The 18,260-nt window shown below is 55.0% G+C and overlaps 2 protein-coding genes across 5 annotated transcripts; one reads left to right on the top strand and one right to left on the bottom strand.

Moving 5' to 3' along the window:
• Positions 1-439: 439 nt before the first annotated feature.
• On the top strand, positions 440-17,914 carry SGCA (sarcoglycan alpha). Of its 4 annotated transcripts, XR_004028962.1 has the most exons (11): positions 440-518; positions 1,966-2,085; positions 2,180-2,334; positions 2,545-2,617; positions 2,972-3,170; positions 3,689-3,851; positions 4,751-4,959; positions 5,247-5,273; positions 10,000-10,192; positions 15,797-15,870; positions 17,725-17,914. XR_004028962.1 is itself a non-coding variant. In XM_030808057.1 (10 exons), the coding sequence occupies exons 1-9, from the start codon at positions 482-484 to the stop codon at positions 10,178-10,180; spliced, it is 1,164 nt and encodes a 387-aa protein (XP_030663917.1). In that variant the 5' UTR covers positions 440-481; the 3' UTR covers positions 10,181-10,192; positions 15,797-16,499. The 4 variants fall into 4 exon arrangements, 3 of the variants coding, with proteins under 3 accessions (XP_030663917.1, XP_030663919.1, XP_003281290.1); XM_030808057.1 differs by lacking the exon at positions 17,725-17,914 and having other exon boundaries at positions 15,797-16,499; XM_030808059.1 differs by lacking the exons at positions 15,797-15,870; positions 17,725-17,914 and adding an exon at positions 12,585-13,800.
• On the bottom strand, positions 6,094-7,130 carry LOC100598442 (spermatid-specific linker histone H1-like protein). Its single transcript, XM_030808060.1, is given in 4 exon segments — positions 6,094-6,451; positions 6,454-6,722; positions 6,725-6,750; positions 6,895-7,130. Coding segments are annotated over 4 exon segments (717 nt in total). The 5' UTR covers positions 7,098-7,130; the 3' UTR covers positions 6,094-6,232.
• Positions 17,915-18,260: the final 346 nt, after the last annotated feature.

The raw sequence follows: 18,260 nt of genomic DNA, 5'->3' as shown, positions 1-18,260 counted from the left end.
GAAGGTTGCTGCTTGAATGAAGGTGGGAAGGGAACTGTAGGCAGAGGGAAAAGCCTGGGTGACGGCATGGAGACTTGAGAGAGTCTGCCAAGCTAGGCAGGAACGGCTGAGCAGGGGCCTGGGGTTGGAAGGGTAGGGGCAGAGGACGGGATTCTAGACCAGCTGACCAGGTTCAGGACGGGCCAGAAAGCCACCAACTGGGGATGAGCTGGGAACTCAGGGGCCATGAGAACCATCAGAGTTTTAAGGGAGGATGGAGGTGGCCAGGTTGGTGGTTTAAAAAACACTGTGGCCACTGGAGGGGATGGTTGGAGGGACAATGAGTGTGAGGAGGGTGTCTATCCCAGATTCGGTGCATGCTCCAGGCGGGGAGGGGAGGCTGACGCTGGGACCCAGCTGCCCCGAGCCACCTCCCTCCTTCCCTCCTCTCCTCCCTGCCCCCTGTCTCTGTCACTCACGGGGCGGGCCCGGCTGGGCAGCCATGGCTGCGACGCTCTTCTGGACTCCTCTCCTCTTGGGCAAGTTGGTGCCTTGTTCAGTGGGGAGGCCCAGGATGAGGGGGTGGGATTTAGGGGTGGTAAGATGGAGGTGTGGAGGGCCCGCAGAAGAGGGATCTGGGTTGGGTGAGGCAGGTGCCAGAAGGGCTTTGGGGTGTTAATGCCATGGCCGGCTGGGGATCCAGGGAATGGGGCTGGGAGCTGGGCTCTGGGATGAGGGGGTTGGGAGCTCTGAGGGCTGGAGGTGTCCTAGGGCCGGGGTGGGTCTGACAGCACAGGCCCAAAGGGTTGTGGGCCCTTTAATGAGCTGGCTAGGCCGAAGCTTCTAAGCCCAGGCTAAATTTGGCCCCAGGAGGGAGGGTGGAGCTGGCGGCCAGGTCCTCTGCTCCTCTCCTGGGCTTAGGATTCCTTTTGCTCAGCTCCTGCTGGCCTCTAGGGCAGCCCTTCTTCTAACCTATATTTTAGGGGAGGAAGGTGGGGTCTCCAGGCCCAGATGGCTACCCTTCCACCTCTGTAGGCTCCTGGCCCCTCTTCCTCTCCTCTAGATTCTTGGACATTTAGCATGGAATTCTTTTCCCAGTGCCTTTCACAGATACACACCCTCACACACACACACACACACACACACACACCATCACACACACTCTCACACACACACACCGTTACACACTCTCACACACACCCTCACACACACACCCTCGCACACACACACACCCTCAAACACCCTCTCACACACCCTCACACACCCTCACACACACACCCTCACCCTCACACACCTCACCCTCACACACACCCTCACACACCCTCACACATACCCTCACACACACCCTCACCCACACACTCTCACACACACCCTCTCACACACACCCTCACACACACTCTCACACACATCCTCACACACACTCACACACACACCCATACCCTCATACACACACCGTCACACACTGTCACACACACCCCCACATACCCCCACACTCTTACACATGCCCTCACACACACACTCTCAAACACACACACCCCCACACACACTTTCACACACACACACCCTCACATACCCTCTCTCACACACTCTCACGTGCACACACACCCTCACACACATCCTCACAGACCCTCACACACACCCTCACGCACACACACACACACCCTCACACACACACACACCCTCACACACACTCTTCCCAGTCAAACATCAGTCCCTGCCCACTGCACCGTTAATAGGGGCCTAAAACAAGGAATGGAAAGGTTGCGGGAGAGGCTCTCCCGAGAATCCGGAAACCCAGACGATTAAAATGTCTAGCCCAGCAGGGCCTGCTCCCCCACCTCCACCCCAATCCCTTCCTGGGACGCAGCAAAGGAAGCGCTTCTCTTGATGCCATAGGGGCTCCAAGGACTTGGTGGGGAAGGGAGTTTGTCCCCTGCCCAGGACTGAGGCTGGTCTGTGTGTTTGGGACTTGTGGGGTCCCCACAGTTCTCCTGGCAGGGCTAGGGGACACCGAGGCCCAGCAGACCACGCTACACCCACTTGTGGGCCGTGTCTTTGTGCACACCTTGGACCATGAGACGTTTCTGAGCCTTCCTGAGCATGTCGGTGAGCGGCCTGACAGGCACCCAGGCGGGTGGGCTGGGGTGTACCCCGCAGGACTCCTGCTGTGACTCTAAGCCCCTCTCCTTGCTTCCACCAGCTGTCCCACCCGCTGTCCACATCACCTACCACGCCCACCTCCAGGGACACCCAGACCTGCCCCGGTGGCTCCGCTACACCCAGCGCAGCCCCCAACACCCTGGCTTCCTCTACGGCTCTGCCACCCCAGAAGATCGTGGGCGCCAGGTCATTGAGGTGCCGTCAAGGACTCTGAGAAAATCACAGGGGTGGGCCAGAGTGGCCTCCTAGGAGCAGCCCTACACGTCGGGATTGGGTGTTCATTCACAGTCATTTACATATAATTTACATATCTCTAATTTGGTATCTGAGTCCTCTCCTGCCAGGCCCCTGCTGTGCCATGTTTCTCCCCTAACCCACCTCTCAGATGTCTTTCCCATCCCCCAGGTCACAGCCTACAATCGGGACAGCTTTGATACCACTCAGCAGAGGCTGGTGCTGGAGATTGGGGACCCGGAAGGTACCTCTAGCTGTGGCCCATCCCTTCCCCACCAATGCCAGTCTTGGGGAATCTCTCCCGGAAGGGAAGGGGGCTGTGGACAGAAGAGGCTTGGAGAGGCATGGAGCAGGGCATCCTGGAAAGTGGGGACAAGGCTCTTAGGGAGTGGGTGCTGGGCTGGGATTCCAGGCTCTGGAGTTCTGTTACCCACTGTGTTGCAGAGACTATGGGGCCTTGGCTCATTGGGGTCTGTGGTGGATGGGGCATTGAGGGGCCTGAAGGGGTGTGCAGGGATGTGGGGAGGAGCTTCGGGGAGGCTTTGCAGGGCAGAGGTGGGGCTGGGTGCAGCCTGAGGTGTCTACCTGGCCTTCCCAGGCCCCCTGCTGCCATACCAAGCCGAGTTCCTGGTGCGCAGCCATGATGTGGAGGAGGTGCTGCCCTCAACACCTGCCAGCCGCTTCCTCTCAGCCTTAGGGGGACTCTGGGAGCCTGGAGAGCTTCAGCTAGTCAACATCACTTCTGCCTTGGACCGTGGGGGCCGTGTCCCCCTTCCCATTGAGGGCCGAAAAGAAGGGTAGGCGTGCAACCCTAGAGGACTTCCTGAAAGAGGAGGATGCAGCTTGTGGCAGGCATAGAACAAGGGTCTCCCTAATTTCCAGGTGGGGCTTTACCATGCACATCTCCACCTCCCAGCTTCACACCACTCTCCACTCTCCTCTGGCTATACCCGCATCTCCTTGTCCTTCCAGAGCCTAGACCCTAGTTACCCTGAACTCTGTACTTCCTGGTGCCTCATGAGCACATACCAGATACATCCATTAAAAGACATTCCTTAGTGGGGAGGGTAAGGCCCCCTAGAAGAATGGGGTGCTGTGTGTACTCTCACCGTGACCTCAGATCTCCGGGAGGACTGTGACTCCTGCCAGACCCCAGCTGTGCCATGTTCCTCCCTTAATCATCCCTCCTAGGCGTCCCCCTCATCCCAACCCCAGGTCATAGCCTACAATGAGGACAGTTTCAACAACCCCTGGTAGAGTGGTGCCTGGCGCCCCTGCCCCCACTCTGCTGACAGTGACTTCTATCTGGTCCCAGGGTGTACATTAAGGTGGGTTCTGCCTCACCTTTCTCTACTTGCCTGAAGATGGTGGCATCACCCGATAGCTACGCCCGCTGTGCCCAGGGCCAGCCTCCACTTCTGTCTTGCTACGACACCTTGGCACCCCACTTCCGCGTTGACTGGTGCAATGTGACCCTGGTGAGGAGGGACCCTGGGACCAGGGATGGGGTGGGGCATGGCCCCCATCCCAGTCCCCCTTCTCTCCCATGCTGCTTTCTACCTCCGTCTCTCTAATTGTTCCAGTCCCCATTTCTTTCTCTGATGTTCTCAGTATTGCCCACAGGCTTAGTCTGAGGATACACACACACACACACACACACACACACACACACACACACACACACCCTGAAGTTCTACCTTTCTCCCACAAGAGGGCGACAGAGTCCGCAATCCACACGTGGGGTCTCCAGCTCCCGCGCCCCAGATCTGCCCAGGCCAACAGCTGTATCATAGTCCAGTTCCCAAACCCTTTCCCTACCAAGGGCCTCTGCGTGACAGCTCTGTCTGCTTTTCTCTAAGGTGCCACCTAGCAAACGCACTTACAACAAGGATCTGATAGCTCTTCACACTATAAACCAAAGATGCTCACAACAGCTCTTTGGATACTGAGCTGAGGTTCACAGGATCCCACCGCTGTTGTACACTGTTCCTGTGAATTGACCAACAGAGCAGGGACTCATTCGGGGTCCACAGCCAGCTACTGGTAATTGACAACATTCTTGAGCGCCTGCTATGTGCTTGGCACTGTCCCATCAACATATTTTATGCTCACCACCACTCCAGGAGACAGGTGCTACTATTATCCTTCTGACGTTACAGGTGATGAAACAGAGGCACATAATCATCGTAGCTAAGCACTTGTCTGAGTCTGGATTCAAACCAGGCGGTCAGACCGTAGCGCTGTGTGCTAACCAGTGCACTGTCCCGCCTCTGCTGGACTTTGTCTCCTGCCTCCTAGTCCTGGCCCCTGCCCTGTTCCTGGGGACCTCTGTGTCCAGCCAGCCACTTCCTGCGTCAGCCCTGAGCTCTCTGTGCAGGTGGATAAGTCAGTGCCGGAGCCTGCAGATGAGGTGCCCACCCCAGGCGATGGGATCCTGGAGCATGACCCGTTCTTCTGCCCACCCACTGAAGCCCCAGACCGTGACTTCTTGGTGGATGCTCTGGTCACCCTCCTGGTGCCCCTGCTGGTGGCCCTGCTTCTCACCTTGCTGCTGGCCTACGTCATGTGCTGCCGGCGGGAGGGAAGGTGAGTGTGGGCATGAAGGGTGGGGGAACACCTGCTGGAGCTCACACCCATGGGACTCACAATGGCACTTGTGCTGTGTGGGACCCAGACACCCTGGGAATGGGGTTCTCAGGCACAAAAGGAGTGTTGGGCCCCTTTCTAGGCAACCTGGGGCTGGAGATATGCCTGGCCTGGCACCAGGAGGCATTGTGGATAATCACACGCAGACCTCCACACACATTGGAGCCCTGGGGCACCTTGGGGTGAAGCCTAGAGCTGGGCTAACCCTCTCCTTCACTTTTCCACAGGCTGAAGAGAGACCTGGCTACCTCTGAGTGAGTAAAGGAAAGCTGGGGGTGGGATGGGAGCCCACCTAGACAGTTGTTGGACCACCCCGCCAAACTATGCCATGAACAGCAGAGACAGAATAAATCACTCTGGGGTGATGCTCACCCCTTCCCTTGACCTCTGAGCCCTAGCTCCGGGCTGGCTGGATGCTGGGCCTGATCTTTCCTGACTCTGCCTTCTTATTTGCTGGTGTCCATAGAAGAGTCTCTAGTGAGCCGGGTGTGGTGGCTCATGCCTGTAATCCCAGCACTTTGGGAGGCTGAGGTGGGAGGATTGGTTGAGCCTAGGAGTTTGAGGCCAGCCTGGGCAACACAGAGACCTCATCTCAACAAAAAATTTTTTTTTTAATTAGCCAGGCGTGGTGGAGCATGCCTGTGGTCCCAGCTACTTGGGAGGCTGAGATAGGAGAACCGCTTGAGCCTGGGAGATCGAGGCTGCAGTGAGCCGTAATCGTGCCACGGCACTCCAGCCTGGGCGACAGAGTGAGACTCTTTTCCCCAAAAAAGAAGAGCCTGTTGTGACACAGGGGAATGGGACCTGCTGCCACTATGGGGGAAAGGGCTTGAGAAGCAACTTAAGAGACTCCCAGTATCAGTATGGGTCAGACACCTGCGGTCCAGGCCGGGCTCTGCCACACAATTACTCCGTCACCCTTCTTTCTGGCTTCAGATGCTCCACCTGCAAGATCACGAGGTTGGACTAGCTGGTGTCTATGAGTGCTTCCAATTCTGCCAGCCCTTTCCAAATCCTTCCTCTCTTATTTTGGCCTGGTTTCCCCTACTCATGACTTTACCCCTTCTATGTGCCCCCAGCCCTCTTCCTCTCCCAATCCCCTGAACCCCAGATTCCAGGAGGCAGATGTGAAATAAGTTAGGTTCCTTTTATTCCCACTGCACTGAGCCAATGGCGGGCTTGGCACCCCTGACTACTTGCCTGGCCTGCCTCATTAATTGCAGTGGCACTTGGCCACCCTTCGAACCCCCTTGATAAGCTGCTTGTGCCCCTGTTTGGAGCCCAGTAGTGACCTGTGCTGTCCAAAGGGGCGCTGCCCAGAGTGCCACCTCTGCTGCCGTTGTCTCTTGACCTTGAGCTTGGACTTGGAGGCCTGCTTCTTGCCCAGGGTGAAGGAGCCTGAGGTCCCCCTGCCGGTCACCTGCTGAGCATGCCCTTGTCCACCAGCCCCTTGAGCACATGCTTGAAGTGATAGGCATTTCGGGCCATGTTGTAGCCCGTGGTGGAAACAGCCTTCTTCAGGGTGGCCAGGGACACATACTTGCAAGTCCCCTTGTCTGCCACAGCCCTCAGGATCACCTTGGACGTGCTGGGCTTCTGGCAGGCTTTGGCACAGGTGCGTTGCCCAGTCGCTGTCTTGCTAGGGACATGCTGCCCTGCTGGCCTCCACCCATGGCAGTATTTGAGTTCAATGGCACTGACGGGACAGTGGTGAAGTGCCTTTCTGCTTCTCTCACTGGGGTAGGTGAAGTGTCTTGGGTGCAAGGACCTCCAGGGTGGCTGGAAGTCTCCACTGGGCGGCCCCTCGCAGGATGGCTGAGGTGTGTCCTGGTTCCTGGTCCTCTCTGAGGCTTCCTCTTGGGCTCTGGCCCTCGCCTTTCCCTGGGTGGCCAGAGAAGATCAAGGACGGTCACCCACGGCTGGCCTCCACAGACTTGTGCTCTTGGCGCAGGGGGTGGTGAGGTTATCTCTGTGGTGACCTCAGAGGCTACCAGAATTCTGTGTGGGTCACAGTAGCCCCATTGTTTCCTCCAGGGAGGGGTGGACCAGAGATGCCCGATGGTGGAGGCATGTAACATGCCAGGTGTCCTGGGGAGGAGGGCTGCGCTTGTGGGCCAGACAGTGGGCCTGAACGGTGCGTGCACATATGCATGTGTGTGTGCACGTGCCTGGGCTTCTTTTATTTTTTAAAAAATTTTTATAGAGAGGGTCTCACTCTGTCACCCAAGCTGGAGCACAGTGGCATAATCATAGCTCACTGCAACCTCAGACTTCCTGGGCTCAAGCGATCCTCCCATCTCAGCTTCCTGAGTAGCTGGGACTAAAGCTACTGCACCTGGCCTGGCCCCCAGTTTTAAACTCACCATTTTGACCCCACTGTCTCGACCCACTGGGTTTTTGAGCCACTGGGTTGAAGAATACAAGCTTTGCAGGCATCAGGTTTATACCAACATTTATGAATTTTTATGGGGAATATATTTTCCAGAGTGAACAGAGATGTAATTCCTTGATCTACGCTAAGTTGACTTAATTCCTCAAGCAACTTTCTATACAAAGCAGTTAAAAGGCTTTGCTTTTATTTTCTGTTTTCAATTTTATAGAAGTTTTCCCCATGGGGATCAGTGGCTTTTCATGTACATTTCACTAGGAAGATTTTATTCCTCAATTTTTTTGGACTGCGCCAAATTTAATCACTAACATCTACTGCCACTGGGGATATTCTCTCGTGACCAGTATTTCCTCCATGTCCAGCCCTCCCTGGGTCAACTCTGTAGCTCTGATGTTGTCAGAAAAATCTGCTGCCTCAGTCAATTTGAAATCAATAACCATTTTACCATGTGCAACATTAGCCTTGGCTGGTTTGGATTTCGTGTTGATGTATTTCTACAAAATCCAATTTTTCACTTGTTCAGTGTCTGCCACTTTTCAGATTATCCACAAGTTATGATTCTGCTGACTGCTTTTCACCTAGATCAGATTTCAGTGGTCACAGAGTCCTCCAGGCCCCACAACCCTCTCCTGGGGATTTCTGTGCCAGAGGCAGTGCTTTAGGGACTGTGTGTTGGTGGTACAGTGGGTGTGGGTGAGACCTGGGCCACGTGTGTGTGTGTCTGTGCGTGCGCCTGAGTGTGTAGGAATGCCTGCTGTTTGTCTGTCTGCCCAAGTGCTGATGTGGAAGGACCGTGGGGAAGCCACTGCGGGGTCTGGCCTCTGCTCTTGCTCTAGAAAAACATCCCCAGCACATTTTTCCACCTGTGTGTTGCCAGAGTAATGAGGCCCAGATGTGGGGCTGGGAATAAGGAGGGGGCCCACTGACTGAGGCCTTCCTCTGCCAGGGCCTCACCTGCCCAGCTGTCTCCATCTCAGCAGCCACACACTGGTTGCTTTCTTTCCCCTCAGTCTCCCCTTGCCTGGGAATAGAAAATTGTGTTTCGGACAACTCAGCTCACCAAATTCCAGACTCAAGAGCTCATCTTGACCCTCCCCTGGCCTTAGATGGTGGCTCCACCTCTTCCTGCTAGCCAGACAGGACTTGGTCCCACTCCCCGCAGGAGGAGCATGGCCCATTCAGCGTGAAGCTAGGTCTTTTCTGTAGTCTAAACTGTCAGGCTCTAACTGGAGTCTGTGTCCACTAATTGGGATCTGAACATGGTTGGGGATCACTTCTCCTCCCTCATCTCACCAGTAACCAAGTGGCAAGTGGGGTCGCTTCAGCCCTGCCTGGGGCCCCAGCTCCTCTAAGAAAACCAATTCTTGGCTAGGTGCAGTGGCTCATGCCTGTAATCCCAGCACTTTGGGAGGCAGAGGCAGGAGGGTCCCTTGAGGCCAGGAGTTCAAGACCAGCCTGAACAACATAGTAAGACGCCTGTCTCTACAAAAAAAATTTTAAAAATTAGCCGATCATGGTGGCTTGCACTTATAGTCCCAGTTACTCAGGAGGCTGAGGCAGGAGTATCACTTGAGCCCAGGAGGTAGAGGCTGCAGTGAGCTATGATTGTGCCACTGCACTGAAGTTGGTGACAAAGTGGACCCCATCTCTTAAAAATAAATAAATAAATAATATAAAAACATAATATAAAGCTCAGCAAACACTGGCTTCTGGAAGAATATGGCCCCTGTGGATGTCTATTCATGTCTCTGTATCTTATGAGCACTTACCACGTGGTGGGCACTGTTCTAAACGCTAAGCCGCATTTTCTCTTTTAATCTTAACAGCAGTCCTAGAAGGTAGGTTTTTTTTTTTTTTTTTTTTTTTTTTTTTTTTTTTTTAAATAGAGATGGGGTTTCTCCATGTTGGTCAGGCTGGCCTTGAACTCTTGGCCTCAAGTGATCCACCCGCTTTGGCCTCCCAAAGTGCTGGGATTGCCGGTGTGAGCCACCGTGCCTGGCCTGGTGGTAGGTGTTATTATCTCCATTTGGCACTTGAGCAAACTAAGGCATAGAGTGGTTAAGCAACTTGCCCAAGACACACAGCCTTGAACCCAGGCTGTCTACACCCACAGCCCATGTCTTGACCACTGGGCACTGAGCAGGCACCATAGAGCTTTCTTTTTTTTTTCTTTGAGATGGAGTCTCTTGCGATCTCAGCTCACTGCAACCTCCGCCTCCCAGGTTCAAGTGAATCTCCTGACTCAGCCTCCTGAGTAGCTGGGATTACAGGTGCCCACCACCACACCTGGCTAATTTTTATTTTTATTTTTTGTAGAAACAGGGGTTCACCATGTTGGCCAGACTGGTTTCGAACTCCTGACCTCAAGTGATCTGCTTGCCTTGGCCTCCCAAAGTGCTGGGATTACAGGCATGGGCCACCGCGCCTGGCCCCATAGAGCTTTCTGTTTGTTTTCTGCCCCTGCATCATGTGTTTGAGTCTCTCCCCACATAAGCGGTGGGGAGGACTGCAGGGTGGCTCAGAGGCAGGGCCAGGCTGTACTCCGGAGCAGCTGACTCCCAGAGCTGATGAGTCCCCACCTGTTCCTCCAGCATCCAGATGGTCCACCACTGCACCATCCACGGGAACACAGAGGAGCTGCGGCAGATGGCGGCCAGCCGCGAGGTGCCCCGGCCACTCTCCACCCTGCCCATGTTCAATGTGCGCACGGGTGAGCGGCTGCCTCCCCGCGTGGACAGCGCCCAGGTGCCCCTCATTCTGGACCAGCACTGAGGGCCCAGCCAGGTGGGTCTGGTGGGTGATGCCAGCCTTATTTCTGGGAACAAGATGGCCTTTATCTCAAGGCTGGGGCAAATGGTGGGATCTGGGAGAGGTCAGGGGAAGAGACACATAGACTTGTCTGCCCCTCTGAGGCCGCTGCTGGGGGTCCTCACCAGTGCCAGGGCTATGACCCCAATGCCAAGCACTCGCGGTTGGAGGGTCAGGGTGGGGAAGTCAGGAGAACTAGCATCTGACCCTCTCAGCCCTCCACTCTCTCTTCTCATAGTGGTTCCAGGTCAAGCCCTGACTTCATCCTCCCTTCTCTGTCCACACCACGAGCGGCACATTCCACCTGCTGATTCCAGCTCCTGGCCCGCCTGGAACTCAGGCTCTAAACAAGCAGAGAGAGGGGGTGGGGCGGGGTGAGAGTGTGTGGAGTAAGGACATTCAGAATAAATACCTGGTGCTCTGCTCACCTACTGCTGCTGGCAGTCTCCCCTGTCCTCACTGGCTCTGTTTCCCTTTGTGCTTTCTGGGAGGCCCCACAGGCAGCCAGTGCCTGCCAGCCTGCCCTTTGGACTCTTGGCATTTTGCTGTTTCTCAAATTCTCTGGAAGAAAGAGGGAAGGACCTGCTATCTGCAGCCCTCCCATGAACCTGGTAGTGAGGGATGCCTGGATCATTATCCCCATTTCATAGACAAGGAAACAGAGATCAAGGGAGAGTCAGTAACTTACCCAAGGTTACAGAACAAGCAAGTGGCAAAGCTTGAATTTGACCCTGGCACTTCTGCCTCCACCCTGCCTTCTACAGAGTTGAGGGGTTCTAGAAGCAGGAAATCCAGGCCCTTACCTGTAGATTTCTTTGGCACCTCAAGATTCCCTGGAGGGAGAGTCCCTCTGTCTGTTGTGTTTGGAGAGAAGCCAATCTAGATATGGAGAGCGAGCCCGGGCGTGGTGGCTCACGCCTGTAATCCCAGCACTTTGGGAGGCCGAAACAGGCAGATCACTTGAGGTCAGGAGTTCGAGACCAGCCTGGCCAACATAGTGAAAACCCATTTCTACTAAAAATACAAAAATTAGCCAGGCATGGTGGTACGTACCTGTAATCCCAGCTACTCAGGAGGCTGAGGCAGGAGAATCGCTTGAATCCCGGAGGTGGAGTTGCAGTGAGCCGAGATCACACCACTGCACTCCAGCCTGGGCGACAGAGCAAAACTCTGTCTCAAAAAAAAAAAAAAAAAGATATGGAAAGAGGGAGGTTGGAATGCGGGTCCCGGAATGCCCTAGGCTCAAGGACTCCCCGCCTTGCTGAGCTCCTCCAGAGATGGGCAGGGGTGCAGAGGACACAGCACAGCCTGGGACCCTTGTTGGGCTGAGTGGCGCTAGCACAGCTTGACCCTGCATGAGCTCGGAAGAGCTCAGCTGGCCGTAAGGAGGCCTGAGCCTGTTTTTCCCAGGTGGACACAACCAAATTGGGCCAGTTCTGCCCTGATCACTGCCATCTGGCCACATCCAGGCTCATATACTCCCACTCCCACGTGAGGACAGGCCAGGGACTCAGCCTGAGAGGGGCCTGGCTAAAAGAGGGACAGCTGTCAAGGCCCTCCCCTAGTGGCAACTCTGAGAGAACACAGACAAGGGCTGGCATCGCCACTCCAGCCTCCTTCTCCTTTTCCTCTGCTGGGAGGCCCTGGCTCCCACATCCACACAACTAGCCCCTCAATGCAGGTTCTGTCTTTGCCCAAAGGGCACCTCCTCAGAGAGGCCTTCCCTGTCCCCTCTGTGGTCCCACTGCCTGCCCTGCGAGGCCTTCCTGCTCTCTGAGAGGATTTGCGCTGTCTGGGCTCACGTATTCTGAGTCCTCTTCCGCACTAGAACATACGATTCTTTCAGCCTGCAGCAGGTGCAGTGCCTGCACGCAGTGAGTGCTCAGGAAGGATGTTCTGAAGGAAGGCATGAAGGGACGCCATGTGTCTGGGTTTGCTCAGCGTTCTTTATTTCTTTTAGAGCCAGGGTCTCACTACATTGTCCACGCTGGCCCTGAACTCTGGCCTCAAGTGATCCTCTTGCCTCAGCCTCCTGAGTAGCTGGGATGACCGCCGTGAGCTACCGTGCCTGTGCTCAGTGTTCTTAAGGAGGTTGCTCCCCTTCTCAGGTCACAGGGAGTGAGCAAGGCCATGGCTAAAGCTTCTTCCATTATCTCCTGAGTCTCCCTGTACCCATTAGTTAGTCAATCAACTCAACAAACATTGATTTCGTGAGCATCTGCTGAGGCAGGCTGAGGTGCAGTGTACGTGCTTAATAATTGCCTGTTGAATGACTAGCTCTTTAGGTGCCCACACCATAACCAAATGGGTTCTTTGACTAGCGGGTGCCTCTGGCTTCTCATTGGCTATTTCTTTCTTTCTCCTGAAGGAAACCAGGAGTTGCGCAGACCGGAGGCTCCAGCAGCCAGCCTGCTGTCTGGGGTGGCTCCTCCTTGATCCCTGCTCCCTTGAGGAGGAGGCTGCCCACCCCTCATCTCTGGGCTCGCCCCCTGCAGCCAGGCAGCTCTTGGGCCTCCTGTGCTCTTCCTGTGCTGGCCAGGGCTAGGAGAGTGCAAGGCCAGCTCCTCACTTCCCGGCTTTGCCTTGGGGTCTTGGCAGCGCCTTTCTGCCTGCTCAGCTCCAAAGAGCACACGGGAGCCTGGCTGCCGGCCTGAGAGGAAGTGGCCCAGACAAGTAGCTGGGAGGATGGCGTGCCTGCAGAGGACGCTGAGCCCTGCCTGGGCACACATGTCCAGAGGCCCCCGGCAGCATGCTGGGAGGGCACAGACATACTTAGTGCCTCCCCACTGGGCAATAGCCCCTTCCTGGCGCGCAAGATTCCACCCAGCAGTCCCACTCCAACCCCCACAGCCCAGGACAAAGAAGTGCAGCCGCCCCCATCACCACCTCCACCGGGAGACTTGGCCCAGCTGCACACTCTGCTCCACCCCTGTCTCCTCCAGTCCCATGATGGCATTGCCCCTGTTGCCCCGTGGGTGGCCTCCACCTTCCTTCTAAACACAGCACCCACACGTGGCCTGACGCTCAGACATTCCCTCACCACCTCTCTATCGGCCAGACCTGGCTACTTAAGGCACCACCTAGGGCCGGCCTCAGCCCCCTGCTGCACGCTGCCCGGGAGCGGGACTGGAATCATGATCCTGCCACACAACAGCTGGCTCAGCCAGCTGAGGGTTAGTTTACTCATAAGATGATCATCATAACCGCCTTGGGGCTGTTGTGAGAATTTGTGGGAACTGGACACTCTGGCAGCTCCCAAGGATGGACACATTATTGCATGCAAGCACACACACAATCCCCCAAGGCCAGAGGTCCCTGGGGTCTCCCTGGCCCCTAAGATCCAGGCTAAATGAACTCCATTTCCACCTGCACCTTGTAAAAAGTTCAATCTCTCCCTGTGAATTGGGGGCAGAAGCCTAAATTTGTATGATCTTTGGTACGGATCTGCTGCCTAGAGCTGCACCATCGAGTACAGCAGCCTCAGGCCATGTGGGTACTAAGCACTTAAGATGTGGCTAGTCCAAACTGAGATGTACTTCAGTGTAATGGTGAAATGATCGGATTTGGGGATACATTAGGTTAAATAAAAGACATTGCTAAAATTAATTTTACCTGTAGTTATTTATTCTTTTGAGATGAGGTCTCACTATGTTGCCCAGGCTGGAGTGCAGTGGCATGATCATAGCTTACGGTTACCTCAAACTCAAGTGATCTTCCTGCCTCGGCCACCAAGTAGCTAGGATTACAGGCACTCACCACCACATCTGGCTAATTTTTACAAGTTTTGTAGAGGTAGGGTCTCGCTATGTTGCCCAGGCTGGTCTCAAACTCCTGGCCTCAAGGGATCCTCCTGCCTCAGCCTCCCCAGTAGCTAGGACATGCACTATAGCACCAGCATTTTTATGTTTTTTTTTTTTTTTTGAGATGGAGTCTTGCTCCATTGCCCAGGCTGGAGTGCAGTGGCACTATCCTGGCTCACTGCAACCTCCACCTGCCTGGTTCAAGCAATTCCCCTGCCTCAGCCTCCCGAGTAGCTGGGACTACAGGCGCACACCGCCAGGCCCAGTTAATTTTTTTTTTTTTTTTTTTGTATTTTTAGTAGAGACGGGATTTCACCATGTTGGCCAGACTGGTCACAAACTCCTGACCTCAGGCAATACGCCCACCTCGGACTCCCAAAGTGCTAGGATTACAGGTGTGAGCCACCGCCCCCGGCCCTTTTTATCTTTTTTTAAATGGCTGCTAGAACATGAAAAATTACATCTGCGCCTTGGGTTCTATCTTTATTGGGCTGCGCTGGTTTCATGGCTCTTCCTGTATCTCCATCCCAGATTAACTCACACCCAGAACTCAGCCCCTTTCCCTGCTTTCTACAGAACACCTGCTCTCCTAGGCCTCTGTGCACTCAGCAGCGAAGCCCTAGCATGCGGGCAGAGTTTGCCCCACAGCAGTGAATTCATCCAGAACTTGAACATGTATGTGGCCTCACTCCCAAAAATGTTTTAGTCCCCATCATGGTTCTCCGTCCCTTCTCATTCAGTACCCCCTTCCCAGTTCCTCCCATTGTCTTTTGCGGAGAAAATCCCACTTTCTCCAGCATTAGCATGTGCCAAACTCACCTCCCTCCTGGCCTTGCCTTGCACATCCTCTGCAAAGGGTTGAAATCTCTGCATGGGGAGGGCCTGCTACCCTCCTGGACAAGACCCCTCCTGCTTCCAGGAGCTTGCCTCCCTGACTGTGGACGTGCCCTCAGCCTGACTTGATACCCTCTGGAGCACACACAGGGGAAGGGGACGGGGAGACACAGCCTTCCCAGCACCAGGGCTCCCACTGGCTGGGGGACTTCAGGAGAGTGGTCTCCTCCCACACTGAGCCCCCACTAATTTTTCCCACACTCCTCTCTGCTCCCCTGCCCCATTCATCCGTATCACACAGACAGACCCTCCTATGCCCTCTGTCACGCCCATGTACACATATGTCCCAAATGCCACAGTCCATGCGTTCTCACAGTTCACACAGGGTTGCTTTCACTGCCATACGTGTGGGGAAGCTGCCCTCATCACGCACAGATGCCCCACTACCCCAAACCACACACGTACACGTGTATAGGCCCCTGTGAACACAGATGCATTTATTTGTGCACAGGTAGGTGGGCACAGAGAGTGAGACACATTCTCATCACCAGGCACCCCCAGGAGACAGGGACCCCTTGGTGGCACTCACCTTGCTCCCTCAGACGCCATCGCAGGCCTCCTCGTGTGGACGCTGGGCTTGACGGCAGCCTCGCATTCTCTCCCACGCAGCCCATGCTCATGCCTGCTCCACACACAGTCTCCTCACCCCAGCCGGCAGGCTCTCTTGCAACCCCTCTCCTCCTCCACCCACCCAGCTCTGTCACTGGAGAAAGTCTGGGAAGCTGAGAGTTAAGGTGCTGGGGAAAAAAAAAAAGGAGGGAAAATCTACCGTATTCCGGTGATAGAAAATCCTGCCAGGAGATGGGGCTCAGGTCCCAAAAGGGACCCAGGATTCTGAGATTGCAGCAGAAATTAAAAATCCAAATGAAGGCTCCTCTCTTTCTAGAATTTTCCATCTGGGCTTGACTGAAAAATCAGCCAAAAATCAGAAGCCTGGTCCTTCTCACAGAGAAGACAAAGGTGAGTCTGACAGAGCAGCAGGCTCTGTGACACCCTGCAGGAGATAGTGAGGGTCTCGGGCAGTGGGTCTGGGTGGCTGTATTTAGGGCAGCTGTGATGTCAGCGGAAAGGAGGGTTTGAGTTGGGAATGTGGCACAATGGCCCCTTTGTCCCCCTCCCCTCCTGTCCTGTACACACTGAAACCACACACCGGCCCCCACACCACGTGATGCAGGCTCAGAGCTGCCCATGGGGCACTGCCGCACAAGGCTGCCCCCGCTGCAGCCCTGACCCACAGTGCGTGTGTCCACATACATGCCCACGTGCATGCACACACACTCACGTACCTGCATGTAGATTTGTACAGAGATGACAAGAGGCATAGTCACTCCTTTGCCTGCAGCTCTGCTGCCCCATGTGGTAACCCTTATCCCACATATAGTTAGTAAAATTAATTGCAATTCAGTAGAAGTGGAAACTGCATTCCTCAGTCACACTAACTGCATCTCACATGCTCAACAGCTGCATGTGGTTAGCGGCTACCGTACTGGGCAGTGCAGCTCTAGGACATGTCTGTTGCTGTAGAAAGCCCTGCCCTGCGCCCTCCATTGCTGTCTGCTCCCCGATGGGCCTTTCACTTGCTCTTCCTCTCACACTTGCTCACTCCTGTGCACAAAGCACACACAGCGCCATGCTCTCACCTGATGGGTGGCCTCTCTAGCTCAGTCTCTCTCTCTTTAGTCTCCCCAGTACCTAAGCACAGACTCTGCCTAGCCCTGCATCGCAACACCTGGCCTCTAGTCTGGAGAGAATAACAGGATGGAAACATGACCACGTCCACAATCCTAGGGTAAAGGACCGAGGGGAGCTATGTGGATCTGGAGAGCTTTGGAAACTCAGAGGGGCTGAGCTCAGGCTGGGTTGGGCAAGGGAATGGGAGGAGAATGAGACATTTGAGCATGGCCCGGACAGTAGGGTGTTGAGTATGCAGAGAGAAAGGACATCTAGAAGGCCTGGAAGTGGGGAAATGCAGTGCATTTGTGAGAACTGCGGCCACCCTTTTTGGTTGGTGTGACAGATGTGGGCAGGGGAGGGGACAGTGATCCTGGGCAGGTGGGTAGTGGCCAGGTAGAGCCTTGGATGCCAGGCTCAGGATGTCCCTGGGTCCCCCATGAGGGCAGATGGGGATGTGGCCTGGACAGCCAGGGTCCTAAAGTCCCAGAGGCCCAGGTGGACAGGGTTTCCTGGGCAGCATGGCAGGCATCACCAAGCAATCAACACATTGATCAAGAGATGGAGCCCGGCGCTGTGGCTCATGTCCGCAATTCCAGCACTTTGGGAGGCTGAGGCAGGCGGATCACTTGAGGCCAGGAGTTTGAGACCAGCCTGGCTAACATGGTAAAAGCCTGACTCTACTAAAAATATAAAAATTAGCTGGGCGTGGTAGTGCATGGCTGTCATCCCAGTTACTTGGGAGGCTGAGGCACTAGAATCGCTTGAACCTGGGAGGCGGAGGTTGCAGCAAGCTGAGACTGCACCACCACACTCCAGCCTGGGTGACACAGTGAGACTCTGCCTCAAAAAAAAGAGAGAAAGAGAGATGCATGGGCATCACACAACTTTGGGTAATTTGCATATGAATAAGCCTTCATTTATATGCCATCATTCTTATCCTCTCTAGACTGATTCCCTTTCTACACTGTCCTAAGTGTGGTAGAAGTGCTAATGATGAATTATTAAAGGCCATAATGAATGGCCATGAATACTTAATGACACCACGATATTAGTATTGCTGATGGATGGTATCTACAGACTTGTCCATCTCTCTGGAGACCTTAGGGAGGAACGCAGGCTTTTTGTTCCTTTTGGGTTTAGACCTGAGACAAGGTGAGAGAGGTGACCAGCTGTCGTCTTGCTGTCTCCCTGGCTCCGGGTGCCTGATTCTCTCCAAACTTCTGACGCCCTGGATTCTCTGTCCCCTGCTGACCACACTCGCTGTCCCCCTTACCTGAGATGGGGGAGCCGAACAGTCAAGGAGCAGGCAGAAGGTGAAGGGAAAGAGAAGTGAGGGAGAAAAGGGAGGAAGAGGAAGCAAGAATTTAAGAAAAAAGAAAGAAAGAAAGAAAAAGCTTAAAATGGAGTAGGCGGGAGGCAGGGGCACAATGGCTCCCCAGGCCACCCCAGCCCAGGGGTGTTGTGTTCTGGGGATTCAGGAGGTCCAGGCACCCTGTCTGTGGTGAGCAGGGCCAGGCCTCCTTCCTTCCCGAGAGCACGGTGTGAGCGCCTTCCCCACAGCTCTCCCAGGTGTCTGTCTCCCTCACTCCCCCAGGGCCAGGACAGCGAGCAGGGAGCATGCCTTCCTCCTGGTCCCTCCCAGACCCTCGCCAGGCTCAGCAGACCCCTCTCCTGTT

This window comes from Nomascus leucogenys, unplaced genomic scaffold, assembly GCF_006542625.1.
Source record: "Nomascus leucogenys isolate Asia unplaced genomic scaffold, Asia_NLE_v1 Super-Scaffold_258, whole genome shotgun sequence".
In the NCBI taxonomy this organism is placed as follows: domain Eukaryota; kingdom Metazoa; phylum Chordata; class Mammalia; order Primates; family Hylobatidae; genus Nomascus; species Nomascus leucogenys.
This window is presented reverse-complemented; position numbering and strand designations above follow the sequence as displayed.

Excerpts from the sequence above, each read along its gene's own strand:
- SGCA (XM_030808057.1), top strand. The coding sequence starts at position 482 with ATGGCTGCGACGCTCTTCTGGACTCCTCTCCTCTTGG. Across the intron at positions 519-1,965 it reads CTGGACTCCTCTCCTCTTGG|TTCTCCTGGCAGGGCTAGGG; the intron begins GCAAGTTGGTGC and ends GGGTCCCCACAG. Across the intron at positions 5,274-9,999 it reads AGAGACCTGGCTACCTCTGA|CATCCAGATGGTCCACCACT; the intron begins GTGAGTAAAGGA and ends CTGTTCCTCCAG.